General features: G+C 37.8%; 1 protein-coding gene across 1 annotated transcript; it reads left to right on the top strand.

The window, feature by feature from the left end:
- The first annotated feature begins 48 nt into the window (after positions 1-48).
- Positions 49-15,390, top strand: dusp22a (dual specificity phosphatase 22a). Its single transcript, XM_073464586.1, has 7 exons — positions 49-295; positions 1,460-1,493; positions 2,932-3,014; positions 3,438-3,487; positions 8,590-8,664; positions 9,327-9,498; positions 13,703-15,390. The coding sequence occupies exons 1-7, from the start codon at positions 275-277 to the stop codon at positions 13,886-13,888; spliced, it is 621 nt and encodes a 206-aa protein (XP_073320687.1). The 5' UTR covers positions 49-274; the 3' UTR covers positions 13,889-15,390.
- Positions 15,391-16,316: the final 926 nt, after the last annotated feature.

Genomic DNA, 16,316 nt, shown 5'->3' with positions numbered 1-16,316 from the left:
GATGAACCCGCAGCTGCAGTTGTTTCACGTCAAAACAATCCGGAAGACGATACAGCATGACGGAACTGTTGTTGTAGCGGGGACGAGGATAAAGCTGAATAGATACCACTAGTGTTTTTAGGCATGCTAGTGTCTCTTTATAATGCTGCTGATGAGAAGACAAACATAGCGACACAGGAAAAGGCTGTTTTTAGCTTCGCGTCCATGGTAATATTTCGTAGCGGTTTCACGTATTAAAGTGTTGTAGCTCGTCGCAGACTGGTTCAAAGTCATCATGGGCAATGGAATGAATAAGGTAGCGTTTTTTATCATTGTGTTCAGGTGTTGTGTTGTTACCAGTGGCTGTTTTGTGTTAAAACTCAGGTAGGTGCGTGCGTCTCCTTAGTAACGTCATATGTTTTTTGCTCTGTCCCACGCTGATATGATTAGCAATGTAAATAAACCAGAGAATGCAGGTTGGATATGAGGGCAGAGTAAGACAGGTAGTTCACCCTCTGAATGTTTCAGTGTGTAAACAGCTCCCGAGGCTGCCCTTTGGGTTCAAAATGCAGCCACGACTCGTGTTAGATGGACAGCTATGACGTGTTTGTCTCTAGATTTTTTTATTGTAGGTGCAAATGATTATCCTCCACACCTCAGATTGGCAAGATGGGTTGGGAGACTGAGCCCTGAACTGGAAGGACTGGTTTTATTCTCCCTAAACACCATGCTTGCACCCTGCTCAAGTGCCCAAAAAGCAAGGCACTAAATCCATGCCAGGGGCTGTTGACTGACCTCTGACCTTCTGATGACCTAATGTAACTTGCTTTGAGGATCAGTCAGTAGATTATCACAATATCGTTTATACTTCATTTGCCCAGCGCTTGGATCTGTATGCCAAGTTGTTGCACTGTCACATTCCTATTTCTTTTTCAAGTGGTGGTGAAAAGTCCCCCGCTCACATGTAAAATTGCATTGATGCCCAGTGTAGTAGTTAGACAACGTAAGGTGAAAATACGTTTTAACAACACATGTTCATTCATTCGTTCACACCTTAATTTGGATCAGTCCTAAATTAGGGGTCATTTACAGGGTTGCCGAGCGTGAACAGACACGTCAAGCAAAGAAACAAATGGCAAACCACGTTCAAATGTTTAAAAAATGCTTCCTTGAAAGCCAGAGTCACTAAAGTGAGACTAGTAGATATTCATTTAGTCTTTAAAAGACCAGAGTTGTACAGTAATGCTCTATGGCTGCTTGTCATCCATCACTTGGTCCTGATAATCACGCATCGTTGCTTCAGGCCATGTATGGCTGTAGGGAATGTTTCCTTTGCTGGTCCTTGGTTCTTAAGCCCTAAGCTTTAAATCCAATCTGGCTCAGCCCGGGACATTTGCTCCTTTTCATGTGAAGTTTTTGAAGCAGGACTGTAATGAATCTCTAACCTGAATGCAACATGTCTGTGAATGCTGCTTCACAGGTTGTGGATGGGCTCTATCTTGGCAACATAAGAGGTAAGACAAATATGATGTGACTTTGATTTGATGTTTGTGAGCATAGATGTGTCAGGCCAGGCTTTCAGTACCAAAGACAGAAGGCCACCATTATTGGGCATAAATGCATGTAGGAATGAGGGTCAGTGGGGATTGATAGAGTAGAATATCATATCAATATCATACACTTCATCATTAGTGTTGCTTTAAATCAGTGGGTGTCAATGCAGCAATATTTTACAATACAGATAGAAAACCTTGTATCTTATGGATTTCAGTGCTGTGCTTTATACAGTATAACATAAGGTTTTAGTGTCACTGTGTTGGAAAGTGGTGGAGAAATAAGGGCTGTTTATTATTGTTTTAAATAGTCTTTAACATACAGTATGTGATTTTTGGGTGATGTAATGAGGGGATCATATGAGGTCAGATTATGATGATTATGACAGGGAAAAAACTGTAATAATGGTGCATCAAAATTAATCTCATTTGTTAGTTAACATGTCTTGGTGCGAGCTATTTTTTAGCATTTAGCATACATTTTTAACCAATTATGCTTTTAAAAAGTGCTCTTCAAAAAGAGTCCCCAGTGTAAATGACACCTGTGATTTTCATTGTCACACATCAAATTTTGTAGCTGAAATTTGCCCTTCTGTCAAACATAGATTTCACAATAAAAGCTGTAAAAGCCCTGTTGACAAAAGACAATTAAGAAGCTACAACCCCTAATTCCAAAAAAATTGGAAAACTGTGTAAAACATGAATAAAATCAGATTGTAATGATTTGCAAACAAACTATTTTTACCGACAAAGGTTTTACAAAGTGTCGTCCCATCCTTTAAAAAACAGGTGTTTTTTGAGCATTTGGAAACAGTCTTCCATTCTTTTGTTGCCCCTTTTGCAACTTGTTTGAAACATGTTGCCGGGATCAAACTCTTAATGAATATATTTCCAAAAAACAATGAAGCTTATAGGTAAAACATTAAATATATTGTCATTGTGTTATTTTTAATTGATTATATGTCAAAAAACGATTAGCAAATCATCACATTCTGTTTTATTAATGTTCTACATAGTGTCCCAAACTCTTCTAAAATCAAGGTTGTAGAAAGTGTTGCCTCACATAAAATAAGAGTCAACCGTAAGAAGTGTGTCAGTCCTTGGCCTTGAACAACCTCTTCCAAGTCAATGTGGCACTTGCAGCGTTCTAACTTTAGCTGCTGCTGCTGAGGCACCACATGATGGCAGAAGCATAAATGGCTAAAATTAGTTCAAGTGACAGGAGCAAGTGACCACAGGCCTAACTGTACCAAGTGATGTTGCAGCAGGACAGTAAACAGGTCACAGACATGCCTCTGCAGCAGGAACAGCTGCTTACGTTATAACATGTCAGACTTGTTGGTGTGAAATTTGCTGACAAGACTCCGGTGACATATATTCCTCTCTGTCTTTATCCCAGATGCCGAAAACAAAGAAAGCCTGTCTAAGAATGGCATCACCCACATCCTGTCTGTGTACAACAATGCTAAGCCCGTGTTTGAGGTTAGTGGAAAATCCATGTTTGCTGGGTGGCACTGTTTCTACTTCCCGTGGAGATTTTGCATGGAAATTTACAGTATGATTGTGCATATATATGATAATGTGATGTGTCCTGTCAGCCAGCTGGGGGTGGTGATGAGTTATGGTTGGAGAAAGAGAGAGTTGTGCCTGAGATGGACAGTACAAGCGAAGTGGTGTGTGTGTGTGTGTGTGTATGTCAAATTTGCTGTAATTATCAGGCAATAACTTGTGTGTGAGACATTTAATTTAGGGACAGGTGTTCTCTGAGTTCTTTAGTCAAAATTTCAGCCTTTAATATACATATAGTCAAAAATGTACCGGTAACATACAGATATGACATGCGTGGCTTATATTCTTGAGTTATATTTTAGTTGTTATACAGTTTCTTCATGTTTGTTTTTACAGGACATGACATACCTTTGTATTCATGCAGCTGATGCTTCCAGCCAGAACCTGTGAGTAAAAACGCACACTCACACACACACACACACACACACGCACACTCAAACACAGACAATCCAATGTATTTATGGTGCTTTTGTCATAGATTTTAGAGACAGTGTCCTTGGAAATGTGAATTTCTCAAGCAGTCTTAATCACTGATGATTCATCCAGTATTATTTCAACACCATTACCCTCCAGATTGCATTCTCAGGGTGTGACGGCCTGATGCGAACCGTTACAAAGAATATCTGAAGATTTTGGATGGTTTAGAAAAAAGGTTTTTTGTTTTTTTAATGCACAATTCCTGCTGGTAGTTTTTAGACACTGACTACAAACAATAATTTGTACTGTGAGTGCAGTAGAGGGCAAAGTGACCCATAGCTTATTTAAATAATTTATCAATTATGTCATCTCATGACTTGTAGATATGTCACGTAAAGTAGACCATGCAGTATTAAAGTAATTCTGTAATGCTCCCAAAGATTGAGCACTGACAAGACTTTTTAATTTCTGTGTTTGAGAGAGAGACAGACAGAGAAGAAGCGTGATTGTTCATCAGGAGGCAGACTCTGTGTTGAAAGAGACATGAGCTGTCCCTCCGCCCTTTCAGCAGTCGCTAACACAACACATTAGTCATGGCATGATGTGTTTGTTTCTATGTAGAGTCTTTGACCTCATGCAACACTAGCCGCTGTGATTCCGGATGAAACGCTTGACACGGGCAGAGGGCACAACGTAAAGCCATCAAACATGGCGTGCCGATTGAGCAGCAGTGCAAAAGAGCATTCTCATGTCTTGTGACCCCTGTAGACGACCCACTTTGACGTCAGTATTTGAAGCGGGTGAGGGTGGTTCTTGCCGCACTAGTGCCTTCTGCTGGTTGGTCAGGGCTCCTGCACAGAAGAAAGTGGTTGCATAAATCTCCAGTGCATTTTGCCATCCATGTGAAGGGACTGTACAATGAGGGAAATGGTCATACTTAAATGTGTAGAGAGGCAAGGGAAAATTCTGATGCGTGATGAGTAATTGATCTGCTGACAACATACTAGACAGAGATTTGACACAATGCCTGATTGAACGCAGGCTAAACACTAGTTCTTTGTGTCAACAGAGTTCTGTAGTAGTACAAAACACCTCATAAAATGTCCTGATTCAAAGGCCTGTCCACTATGTTTAGTATTTAAGTGTGACATTGTGGAAAGAAAGAAAGAAAGAAAGAAAGAAAGAAAGAAAGAAAGAAAGAAAGAAAGAAAGAAAGAAAGAGAATGAATACTGGTGAGTATTGCAGTCTAGTGTTTTTTGGATGTTGCTGATTGAGTTAGGTTGGAGGTGTCTGACCTCCACTGTCGCAATCAAGTGTCCCTCCCTCAGGCAGCAGAGGAAGGAAACCTCAGTGTGACATCTGGCTGTTGGCCTCGACCACCCAGGCCTTTAATAAACCCCCTCTGTCACAATCACTGGTCTGACTGACGGGAGTGGTGAGGCCAACTGACTCCTCAGCATGCTCAGGGAGCCCCTATGGTCAGGTCTGATGGCCCCTCCCCTGCGTATGGTCTACAGCAGAGGCCATCTTTCTCACGTAGGCTCTGGCTTTTTTATTTGTGGAGCAACTGTAGCAGTTTGAAGCTGTGTGTGAAAAACCTTAAACTTCCTTTAAGTTGTTGGAATGGATGCCAGGTTCATTTGTACAGCCCTAAATCACAGTTAGAGGGAAGAGGATAAATGAGATGAAATGACAGCCAACCTAAGACTCTTTAGAGAACAAGGAAAAACTCTCATAAAACCTTATTAGATAAAACAAAATGTCTATGATTGCAGACTCAATCAGCAGGTTAAATGTCAGTGACAACTCACCGGGACTTCAAGGCTAACATCTAATCACCAGTGTCACTGATGTTTCATTGGAACTGCCTTAAACGTTGATTTATATGAGGGCTGCACAATATGTTTAGAAAAAATACACATAAGAAATGTATTGCAGTCTTTTTGACAGGTCTTACAATGACACTATGATTAAAAATTAGAAGATTTTTTGCATCACAATCATCACAAAAATCATGATTATGTGACAAATAAATATAAATATTAATTACCAGTGTTGGGCAAGTTACTTTAAAAATTTAATATATTACATATTAATCGTTATCTTCATTTTAAAGTAATATATTACATTACAATATTACTGTCTGCATAGAGTAATAAATTACTTATTACACTACTTTTTAGTTATTAAAAAGAAAAAAAAGCCCAAATAATCTATATAGAACAATTAAATAGAGATCTTTTTAAATAAAGGAATGGCCTTGGACACAGTGATGAGCAGGCAGACAAAGGATCAAAGTCTGATATATTATGAGATAGGAATAATTATTTTTAATTGTAGGCTCAGTCATATGAAACACAATAGACCTAAACCTTCTATAATGTAGCCTATAATGACATGACAAGACAAAAATCTCTCTTTGTATGCCTTTTTATTTTAGACCACAGCACAAGCAATGCATGGACATGTGTGATTCAAGAATCTCAATTAAAGAGCGCTCGGAGGATTTGGTTTCATCGTTAGGCCGACGAAATACGGCTCGTTTCATTCACACAGAGACAACAACAATAAACGCTTCACTTCGGTCAGTAACGCGGATTGTAACGCATTACGTGACATAACTGTAGTAATATATTACTGAAATAGTATTAGTAACGTGTTATATTACTCCGTTACCGCTAAAAGTAATGAATTACTGTAATGTACCCCCGACACTGCTAATTACCTGTTAAAAAATGCAGTCAGTAACTTGATTACTTTCCGCTACTTTTGTATTACCTCAAGACCAAACAGATGACTTTTATGTAATCGTGGTTAGTTTTTCTGTATCTGTAATCTAATTACATCATCTTTTCTGTAACTTTGACGGCATACAGTTACCCTTTTTTTGTATCCTAATCATGTAATCCCGTAACATGTCTTCCGTTACTCCCCAAGCGTGATAGCCAAACTGCAATTTTGATAACAACATGAGAAATTGTTCAGCCCTAATTTATATTAGTTGCTTAAATGCACATGTACATGTTTGGTATTCCCCTTTTTTGTGAACAATCTCATAACTATGCTATGGTTTTAATGCACAGTGTGCACTGACCATGAAGGTGTCAACTCATTTGCATCAAACATTTACAAAGTGAGACTCTTGTGCGAGGAGTCGGCATGTTCACCATGGTGCACTTTGGTTCTAACTGTGGTGGGATACATTTTTTGTTTAAAAAATGGTTTCTTATGCATTACCGATGTAATTAAATACAATTTCACTATACATAGAATAATCTTTCTTTTGCAGTTCAAAAGTACAGTAGCTCCACAGTTTATTTTTTGTTTCATTATGAATCTCTGGATTCAGCTAGTTCAAACCTCAAATGTCACAAGGTAATTTTCTGCATATTAAACAAGATGGCCGGAAACCTCTGTTCCAGGAAGTGCTGAGGAGAGGAGTTTTTTTTTTTTTTTCTGTAAAGAGGAGTTTGGATCTCAGGAAGAAGGAAAAAAGAAAAGTGGTAGTTAATCTATTTTAGCCCCAGTCTGTTATACTGTCTGCTATTGAGTAACCAGCATCTGCTCCTCAGGAGACGCTGCTATCAGCCACGCACTTCTTGATTATGCAAAACACCATCAGTGTTTCCTGACAGTGACCAAGTAGGATATTTGGGGAGCAGTTGCTCTGCATTGTGCTGCTTGGTGTTCATTACTGTTTAAGAGAAGACTCGCGTTCTGAGGATTTCAGTGACTGATTATAATAAGCAGCAGTTTCTCTCGTTTGTTTGTTTTGTGTTTTGAAGTTTGGGAACAGTAGAATATTAATTGTGTTCTTAATGTCAGACTTGTTTTTAGTTTGGAGGGCACAAACATGATTGGTCCACCATTCAGGAGGTTATTTGCAGTACTCAAGTAATGTGCAATTTTGAGGTACTTTTACTTTACTTGAGTTTTTCCACTTTCTGCTACTTTGTACTTAAACTCAACTGCATTTAGAGGTAAATACTGTGCTTACTTTGCTCCATAACATTTGTTTTATGACGTCACTTACTGGTTACTTTGCAGATTTAGTTTAAGAATACAAAATGTAATCAATAAATAAATTATAATGTAATATTATAGAGATGAAACTTTATTGATTTAAGAGGGGGCATTCGCCAGCTGCCCATCAGATAAACTATATAAAACAGTTAAACTATCTTTACCAGCTGCAGCATTAAAGTGGCAAACACAATAATGCTTCAAAAATTATAATCCAATAATGGAATATACATTCATCTGAAAAATGCAATTCTGCATGATGCTGTGCCTTTTAGTTCTTTAATCATATTTTGATACTATTACTTTTGTATTTTTACTTATTTAAATGCATGCTTTTTATTTGTAACTGAGCATTTCTACACTGTGGTATTATTACTCGTACAATACTCGTACAATCTGGTTATTTCAGTTAAAATGATTCACTCAATCATTTTTAAACACAGAATAAATGAATGCTTGAAACTGATGTAATTTTGCAGATAGACAAAAAGGAGCCAAGTTACTTCCTTTGTCTGTCCCTGCTGTCTGTGTTCTGGTCTACCACAGACTCCCCGTGTTAGCAGACCAGACCTTTTTGTCACATGACACAGAGTTTGAGCAGTTGCAAGAAAATCACTGCTATTTGACATGTCTGTTACTTGGAACTGACAAAAACCTATCAAAACTACCTCACAGATGAACTTCTCGCTGTAATTGAGAGTAAACTGCAGTTTCTACAGTCAAAATCAGAATTGTATCATGTTAACAGAGTTTCACCGACATATTTGAAACACAAAGTTAGGGCCTCGACACAGGAGTTTCAGTTCAAGGTGTACTTTCTCATATCCTATAATGCCTAACCTATTTTTAGGTTTTACCTCTACCTCTGAAACCAAGCTAGTTTTTGGGTTTGATGAGCAAAACTACGAATGTAATTCCTGATTCAAACACTTGTTTCTATATTTTAAACTGCGCACAAGAGAAAAATATGTGCTCTATATCAGTTGTGTCAGACTTTCAAAGTAATCAGTACTGTAATAAGTTGGTGTTTGTTTTTTGTCTTTACAGATTACAACATTTTAAAGAGTGCATCAGCTTCATCCATGAATGTCGCCTGAATGGTGGCTCTTGTCTCGTTCACTGGTAGGTTTTTATGTATTACGTTTTAACCAGCTCCTTCTGGGCATCTTGAGAGTCTTATCTTGTTGAATGTGGATGTAGTTATTCATCAAAGCACAAATTAAAAGAATCCTAGTATGTTTTTTCCATTTCTTTCCCTTTCCTTCAGTGTTTTATATAGGTTCTACACCAACAGAGGCTCCTCTCTCCCACAGAAAACACTGCTCCATAAAACGCCTCATCAGTAGTCCCGCTTTTAATTCTGTGACTTAATGTCATCACAATGTGACACCATGTCACATATTTGCATAATTTCTGCCCAGCAGCTAGTTTGGAACCAAAGAATTGATTTAGCACAGCTCCTCTGTTGTTAGCGGTGCTGGGTCAGGCATGTTAGAGCCAACCAATCAGAGCAGACTGGACAGTATGAGAAAACCGATGTTTTTTGAGCATTAAAGCATGTAAACCTATTCGAGGAGTAACCCAAAATGAAATTTTGATCTTGAAAACGAGTCCCTTTAGGGGCAGAACCCCAAAAAAGCCTGAGGTGAACAAATCAGCAATCAATTTTGAACATTATATTTGTCCCAAACAGCACCTGAGGGCATAATTTGAATTGTTTGTTATTTACCTATTACCAGTAAGAAATAAGGTGTCAAACATCCAATTGCTTTCCTTTGCTGCAGCCTTGCAGGTGTGTCTCGCAGCACTACCATGGTGGTGGCCTACCTGATGACTGTCACCCACTACAACTGGGAGGAGTGTCTGACTGCAGTGAAGGCTGTACGCTCCTTCGTCGGCCCAAACTATGGCTTCCAGCAGCAGCTGCAGGAGTACCAGACAACACAAGTCTCAGAGGTAAACACATGAAGGAACACAGTCATAATAAATGCAAGCACATTTGACCAACAGGCAGCATCCAGTCACTCTTTAGAATTTGCAGGGATGCTGCCTGTAGTCAAAATAGATTTTAAGTTGCACTCTTTGAAAATTGTATAATGTAATCTGTTATTAGTTTTTCCCTCACTAGCAGCATCACGATGATATAAATAAAGGTTGTGTGCTGTTGATGGTAATTCAAGCCCACTCAGACTTGCTCAGGAACTCACAGGATATGATGCATATAAAAATCACACTGCATGCAGGCGGTGGTTAAGCAGTCAGCCGTTAAATACGGCGGTCTTGTTGTCATGGAACATGGTAAAACTGAAAGTTGTGGTGGTCTTTTCCATGCAGGATTATTTCTGTGTAAAGTTTTCATAATTGTTAATATATTTGTCATACCTGCAGAGGCTAATAAACAACCATGACTTGTTTCACTGTAAACCATCAAAATGCTGGTTAACAGAAGCCCCGTGCTTGAAGTAAACAAGGATTAGTTGCAAGGATTAATCGATTACTTGATTATTTGACAGCTTTTAAATTAATCACCAACTTTTCTGATAACTGATTAATTAGTTTGAGTCATTTTTAAGGCAAAAACATCACAATTCTCTGGAATCAGAGAACTGTGATGTTTTTGTTTTGGTGGTTTCTTTACACCTCTATGACAGTAATCTGATGTGATGTCATTTGATGACGCCACATTGGGCTTTGGGCCACATTTTTTGCCATTTTCTGACATTCGAAAGACTAAACAACTAGACTTATTTATTTTCTTATTTATTAACAGATTAATCCACAATGAATCTCGTTAGTTGCAGCCCTACAAATATGCTCATCTTGCTGTTTGAAAATTGATAAAAAATATACATAATGTAAATATAAAGTAGTGTAGTGTGTAGTGTAGTGTAGTTATAAATCATTGTCTGTAGCATATAACACATAATGACACAGATTCAGGAATATTACTTAATTTGGGTAAGGATCATATTATTCATTTAATGTTGAATATCTATAATATATACATAAGTATATATTTCTATATAAATATATAATTACTCTTAATATGTATATAATGACATCAGAATTTAGAGTGTGCATTGTCATGTCTAAATGCAAAGTGTGACTTCTCGCACTAGTATATAAGAACACAGTAAATATATTAGCGTTGTGAGGCTCTGTACAGTGGATTTCTGTCATTTGATTGGTGAGGAATATTTATGGAACATAATCCATGGTACTCAAATTTTTATTTTGTCTACTTTCACTTTGAAGAAAACTACACTTTAACAATATAAGTAAGTAAGAAATATAAGTTTAAATTTCTTTTTTCTTCATATAGAGATCATGTTGAGCAATGAACCTGAGAACATATGACAGCTGCACCTACTAAAAGTAACAGTAACAGTAAAAATAGTGGCCAGGCCTTTAAAGCATGTTATTCATATTTTCACATTTTTGGGATTGAGGAAATTTCTATTTGCATTTTAGTTTTCTGTTGGCAGGATGTGGTTTTATATGAAAACACTGAAGGTAGCTGTTCTCAGGCTTTAACTTTTTGCAGCATTTCATTTACTTGAAGGTGCCCAGCATGAGATTCCACTCCAATGACACTGACCCAGCCACTGAGTAGAGAAGGGGAACTGCAGGGGGTTTGCTGGGATTGCATTAGCTTGGGTACTGCTCATCACGTGTTGAGCATTACTGTCAGCATTTTGCAACATGAAAAAAATTTGCTCATTGTTTGTTGCTCTTGCATGGATTTTCGAGGATTTTAGGGGAAATGGGTTTGCTGTGTTTTCTACTTTTCCCACACCGGCCTCATATAGAAAGTGAGAAATCCTTTAGATAAAAGTGTAGTTTGGTCACTACGGCAGCTGTAACAACATTGTTTAGTGGCACAGCTTCACAGTAACAAGGCAATGTGAAATAAATATCCTATGACTGTCTTCTGCAATTTTAGTGAAAGAAAAACCTTCCATTTTGTCGTCCATAGACACACTGTAATAGTCCAAACAAAGTATGGCATGAAAACAGGCTCCCAAAATTAGGGTGCAGGAAGGCCTAATAATCCCATTTCTAGAGAGTTAAAAGACTGATAAGGACCATTTTATTATTGCTGCGTACATTAAATATATTGTATTGAACTTAAATAAATGTTCGGTTGTTTTCAGTGTGTGAAAAGATTTTATTTTATTGTCATCTGGACATGAACATGCAAGATAACAACACAGCAAGACTACACAAAACCCAGTGAATAAGATAAATCATTTTATTTACATGCACCATGCATTTACACTCTGCATGTGAACATTTGCCCTATCAGACGGAGCCCTGGATATATGGGTCATGCATTCAAACCATTTAGGCAATTAGATGAAGCCCCAGCTAGCCGTCAGGTGTGAATTTGGTGTTGCGAGGTTAAGGAAGGAGAGAAGAGCTAACACAGGCACTTCAATATTTGTTTATTTATCGCAAGTCATGTCATCTTTGTCGGACTGAACAATGTTATCGCACGTTGCAGATTTTCCTCATATTGTAGAGACCCACTGCTGTGGCGTGTAGAAGCCATCACCTTATGACTTTGATACAAGTTTCATTTTCTTTTTCAAGATGACACAGTTACACTTATCAGAATCTTGCACAACAGCTCATATCAGGCTCTTTATTGATGTGTTATCTTTATACTGAGCTTTTGATTCTCTATTCATTTTTACAGCAGAGTCAATGTTATGAGTCAGTGCTCTACTGTTTGAGTTGGGCTGAGGTTTAGAATACTAATTTTAGGAAGATGAATGTATTACATGCAGAGTGACTTTCACTTCATTGTATTTCGTAAAGAATAAGGTATTGCACAAAATTACTTAAAATTCCTGGACATCTGAAAATCTTTCCTGGAAAGGAAGGGGCTGCAGCGTGAAATACACACCAGCCTGCATAGTGACAATAAATACTACTTTTACACTCGAGCTGCAACGACTGCGTGATTAATAGATTAGTCGACCAAAAGAAAATTAGATGCCAAGTATTTTGATATAAATGAATCGCTTAACTAATTTTTCAAGCAAAAAAACGTCAAACATTTGCTGGTTCCAGTTTCTTCAATGTAAAGATTTTTCAGGGTTTTTTGTCATTAATGATAGTCAAGGAAGAGTCTTTTGGGGTTTTGACTGTTGGTTGGACAAAAGAAGCCATTTGATATAAGTGTTAGCATTTTTCACACATTTTTTGACATTATGTAGACAAAACAATTAATTGATTGACTGTGAAAATTATTAGAAGATTAATAGATAATGAAAATAATTGTTAGGGCAGCCCTACTTAACAAATGCTCTAGTATCTGCCTCCAAAAAGCCATTACTGACCATTACATTTGTGGAACCCTTTACCCTTAAAGGAGACATATTATGCTCATTTTCAGGTTCATAGTTTTATTTTGAGTTACTACAAGAATATGTTTATATGTTTTAATGCTCAAAAAACACATCAGTCTCCTCATACTGTCCAGTGCTGCAGCACTGTATTCCTTCTCTGTCTGAAACGCTCTGTTTTAGCTCCTGTCTCTTTAAGGAGTTATTAACAGACTTTTCAACTGTCCATTTGGGTAATTTGGACATATCCCATCATATCCTCTTGTCACGAGGGATAGCAGGTCCAGGCTACTAGATTTAGGCCATGTTGATGTTTATCTTCCATGAATTTCCAAGACTGGAGAAATACAGTAACTTGGAAAATGGAGATGTGGGAGGAGTAAGGGGAAATCCTGATTCTCACGGAGTGTGTTAGCAGGAATGTCTGGAGGTTGCCAGCTGTTCCTGAGAAGTATTTCATCATGAACAGTCTGTCCCACCCCCTTCTCCTGTCTGTGAGGTCTCTGTTCCAAGAAACTGAGTTCATGGATGAGTTCAGTTCAAACTATAAAATCAACTTTGCACTTGCCGTTGTATTTTTGGGTGCTATTAGAAAGAAAGACAGATGAACTGAAGAAAATTCAACTCAGATCAAGTATGATCGGGTTAATTCAGAGGCTGCAAAGGCCAAATTATGTGACTTCATGGCAGATTACATCATTTATACACTAAATGGAGACAAGCAGCTGCAAAGAAAAAACAATCGACATCACTCTATGGACTGTAATATAATTTTAACTAAAGGTTTTTAATCTGTCCCTTGTCCTCAGTACCGGGCTTGGTTAAGGTCCAGTTTCCGTCCTAGTCCATTCAATGACCAGGACCAGGTGGGCGCCCTGCTGAGCCAGTACACAGAGCAACAGGAGAGCCAGAGGAGGGGAGCAGACCAGCGCTGGATAAATCAAGGTGTCTCTGCTCTGCCGTCCGACCCTGATGATCCTGAAGGCAGCAGCTGAAACAGATAGGCCTCAGGTCATGCCAACGTCCTGCCCAATGCTGTCTATAAATGGCAGTAGTTATTATTCTGTAGTCAATTCCAAATCAACTCCAGGTTGTATCCACCTTTAAGGCCTTTGTACACCTATCACAAAGCAAGACTGAAAAAAACTTATGTTTTATACTTTTATTTGCACCCCTCTAGTCGTTTTTAAGCGATGGAGGTTGATTTAGAATTGGGCTACAGATCTTCTCCACTACCAGTACCGCCCATGCTCCTTTAACAGAGCACAGCCACAACCTGGGTATCGGTGCTCACATACGCCTTACTCTAAACACCTCAGCACCTTAGCCATGATGAATAAACTATACGTCCACGTGGACTCTTCGCACCTGCAATGTTCAGCTCTGTAGCCTTAAAGAAGTGACTGATTAATGTGGTCTTAAAGGAACATTTTGTCTTAAATTGTGTGGATGTCCAATCCACAAATCTTGAAACCAGTTTGATTACCAGTTCAAGTAGTAGTACCAGTTTATAGTCCAGTCCTGGCTCTTAATTGTGAACTCTTTGATTAACACTGCCATACATCTTATAGAAATCAAGTACTACTACTTGCCTGTCAAATGTGCAAACGCTATTGACATTAAAATACACAATAACCAAACAATAGTCATTATATAGGCACGAGACGCTAGCAAACAAGCTAGCCGGTTACAGATGTTATAACAACAATAAATATAACACAGCATTTGTTTACACCCAGCTGCTTCATTCTCTTCATGTCATCCATCTGTATGTCCTGACAATGTAAATGAAATAGTTGAGAAAACTCATTAATTCAAGGTAACTGTCTTCACTAAATTTGAGTTTTAAATCAAGCTCAAATAAATTGAAAAAAGTGTTTTGCACACATTTAATCTTTTATTGAGATAATTGAATTTAAATTAAAAAAATCTAGTTATTTTTCTGAAGAAGACAAGGAAATTATCTCAACAACAAGATTTAGTAAAGACAGGAATTACGAGTTTACAACTCCAACTTCAGTTTCCTGCCAACCAAACTGTTGCTGAGTTATCTCTTATCAGGCCGTCCCCCTCTTGTCCACCATCAACTAATGTGAGATAAGCCGGGGGAAGGGTTTGCTCGTAAACTAGGCCGCTTCACTTGGCTACAAAGATAAAGTGGCTACGCACAGCTAGGAGTAACATATCGAGTGTGTTTCAAAATTGGGCAAAATGTTCCTTTAAGTAATCCCTTTAAGCTACATATAGTATGGCTGAGTAAAACTACACATGAAGGATCTCTGCAGTCCAATTGCTAAAGTCTTCCTGATTTTACTGAAGCTCTGATTTTATCTTTGTAATGTGCTGATTTTTACGTAATTTGTGTTAAAAAAAATTGTGGGTACAGTTAATTGTATTAATTGCATATTTATGGTGTTTTTTTGTTTGTGTTTTGTAATAAAATGCAGTGACTGACAAAAAATATGGAAATACTAATAAATCTGCACTATCAACACCATGGTGTGTGTGTGTGTGTGTGTGTTTAAGTAAAGAAAACGATACACAGCTCGTCTTTAAATCAGCTGCTTGTCACATGAATAAGTTTGATAACCACACTGAGCAAACCTCATATCTCTGGGTTTTACTCAGCAGATTACCTGGTAATACTGCTTTACACCACAAGTCCCAGGGTGAGCAGGTTTTTTAAATAAGCAGAAAGTGGTATGTTTGTGAAAGAAACAGGACGGTGTTCATGAAGTGTCTGCGTCTTCGATGCTGTTGTCTGAACGTGTCTTATTATGTTACTGGAAATCAAAATGTTAACAAAGAAAACAAAGAGAAATTGTCATCGTCATTTGACCCGAGACATGACAACGATTAAAGATAGAAATTATTTTATCACAACCATCATTTAATTTTACGCTCTATGCAAAATATAATAAGACTTCACAGGAAGAATCATCTCAGGAAATGAAGATCAAACAGTACTAAATGAAAAAATAATTTTAATTTAAAGGTTATGTTGGTGCTGGTGTGTGTTAGGCACAGATTACGACAACAGTGTATTTGAACAGCTCTTAATCCTAGGTACAACTTAAAAAAAAAAAATTCTACCGTAGGCGTAAATCAGTATAACAATGGTTAATTTTACCCGGTGCTGAAGTGACAGATTACTGAAAATTATCAGGAATGCTCCATCAAGGTTTTCACTTTGACATACAAAAGAAGAAGTTGTGATCATAAAGTAGCACAGTAATACATTCTCCATTGTTTCATTTGAATGTATTTTTGTCGAGAGGCTGGTGGGGTTGCAGTTACTTCATTATTAATATAATCTATGTTAGGGGTGTTTCAGTATGGCAATGTTCACAATAATATTAAAAAGATAAATATTGATATTGTGTTAATAACACACAAATGAGTAATCCAGCGTAGATGTTCAGC

This window comes from Pagrus major, chromosome 4, assembly GCF_040436345.1.
Source record: "Pagrus major chromosome 4, Pma_NU_1.0".
Lineage (NCBI taxonomy): Eukaryota > Metazoa > Chordata > Actinopteri > Spariformes > Sparidae > Pagrus > Pagrus major.
This window is presented reverse-complemented; position numbering and strand designations above follow the sequence as displayed.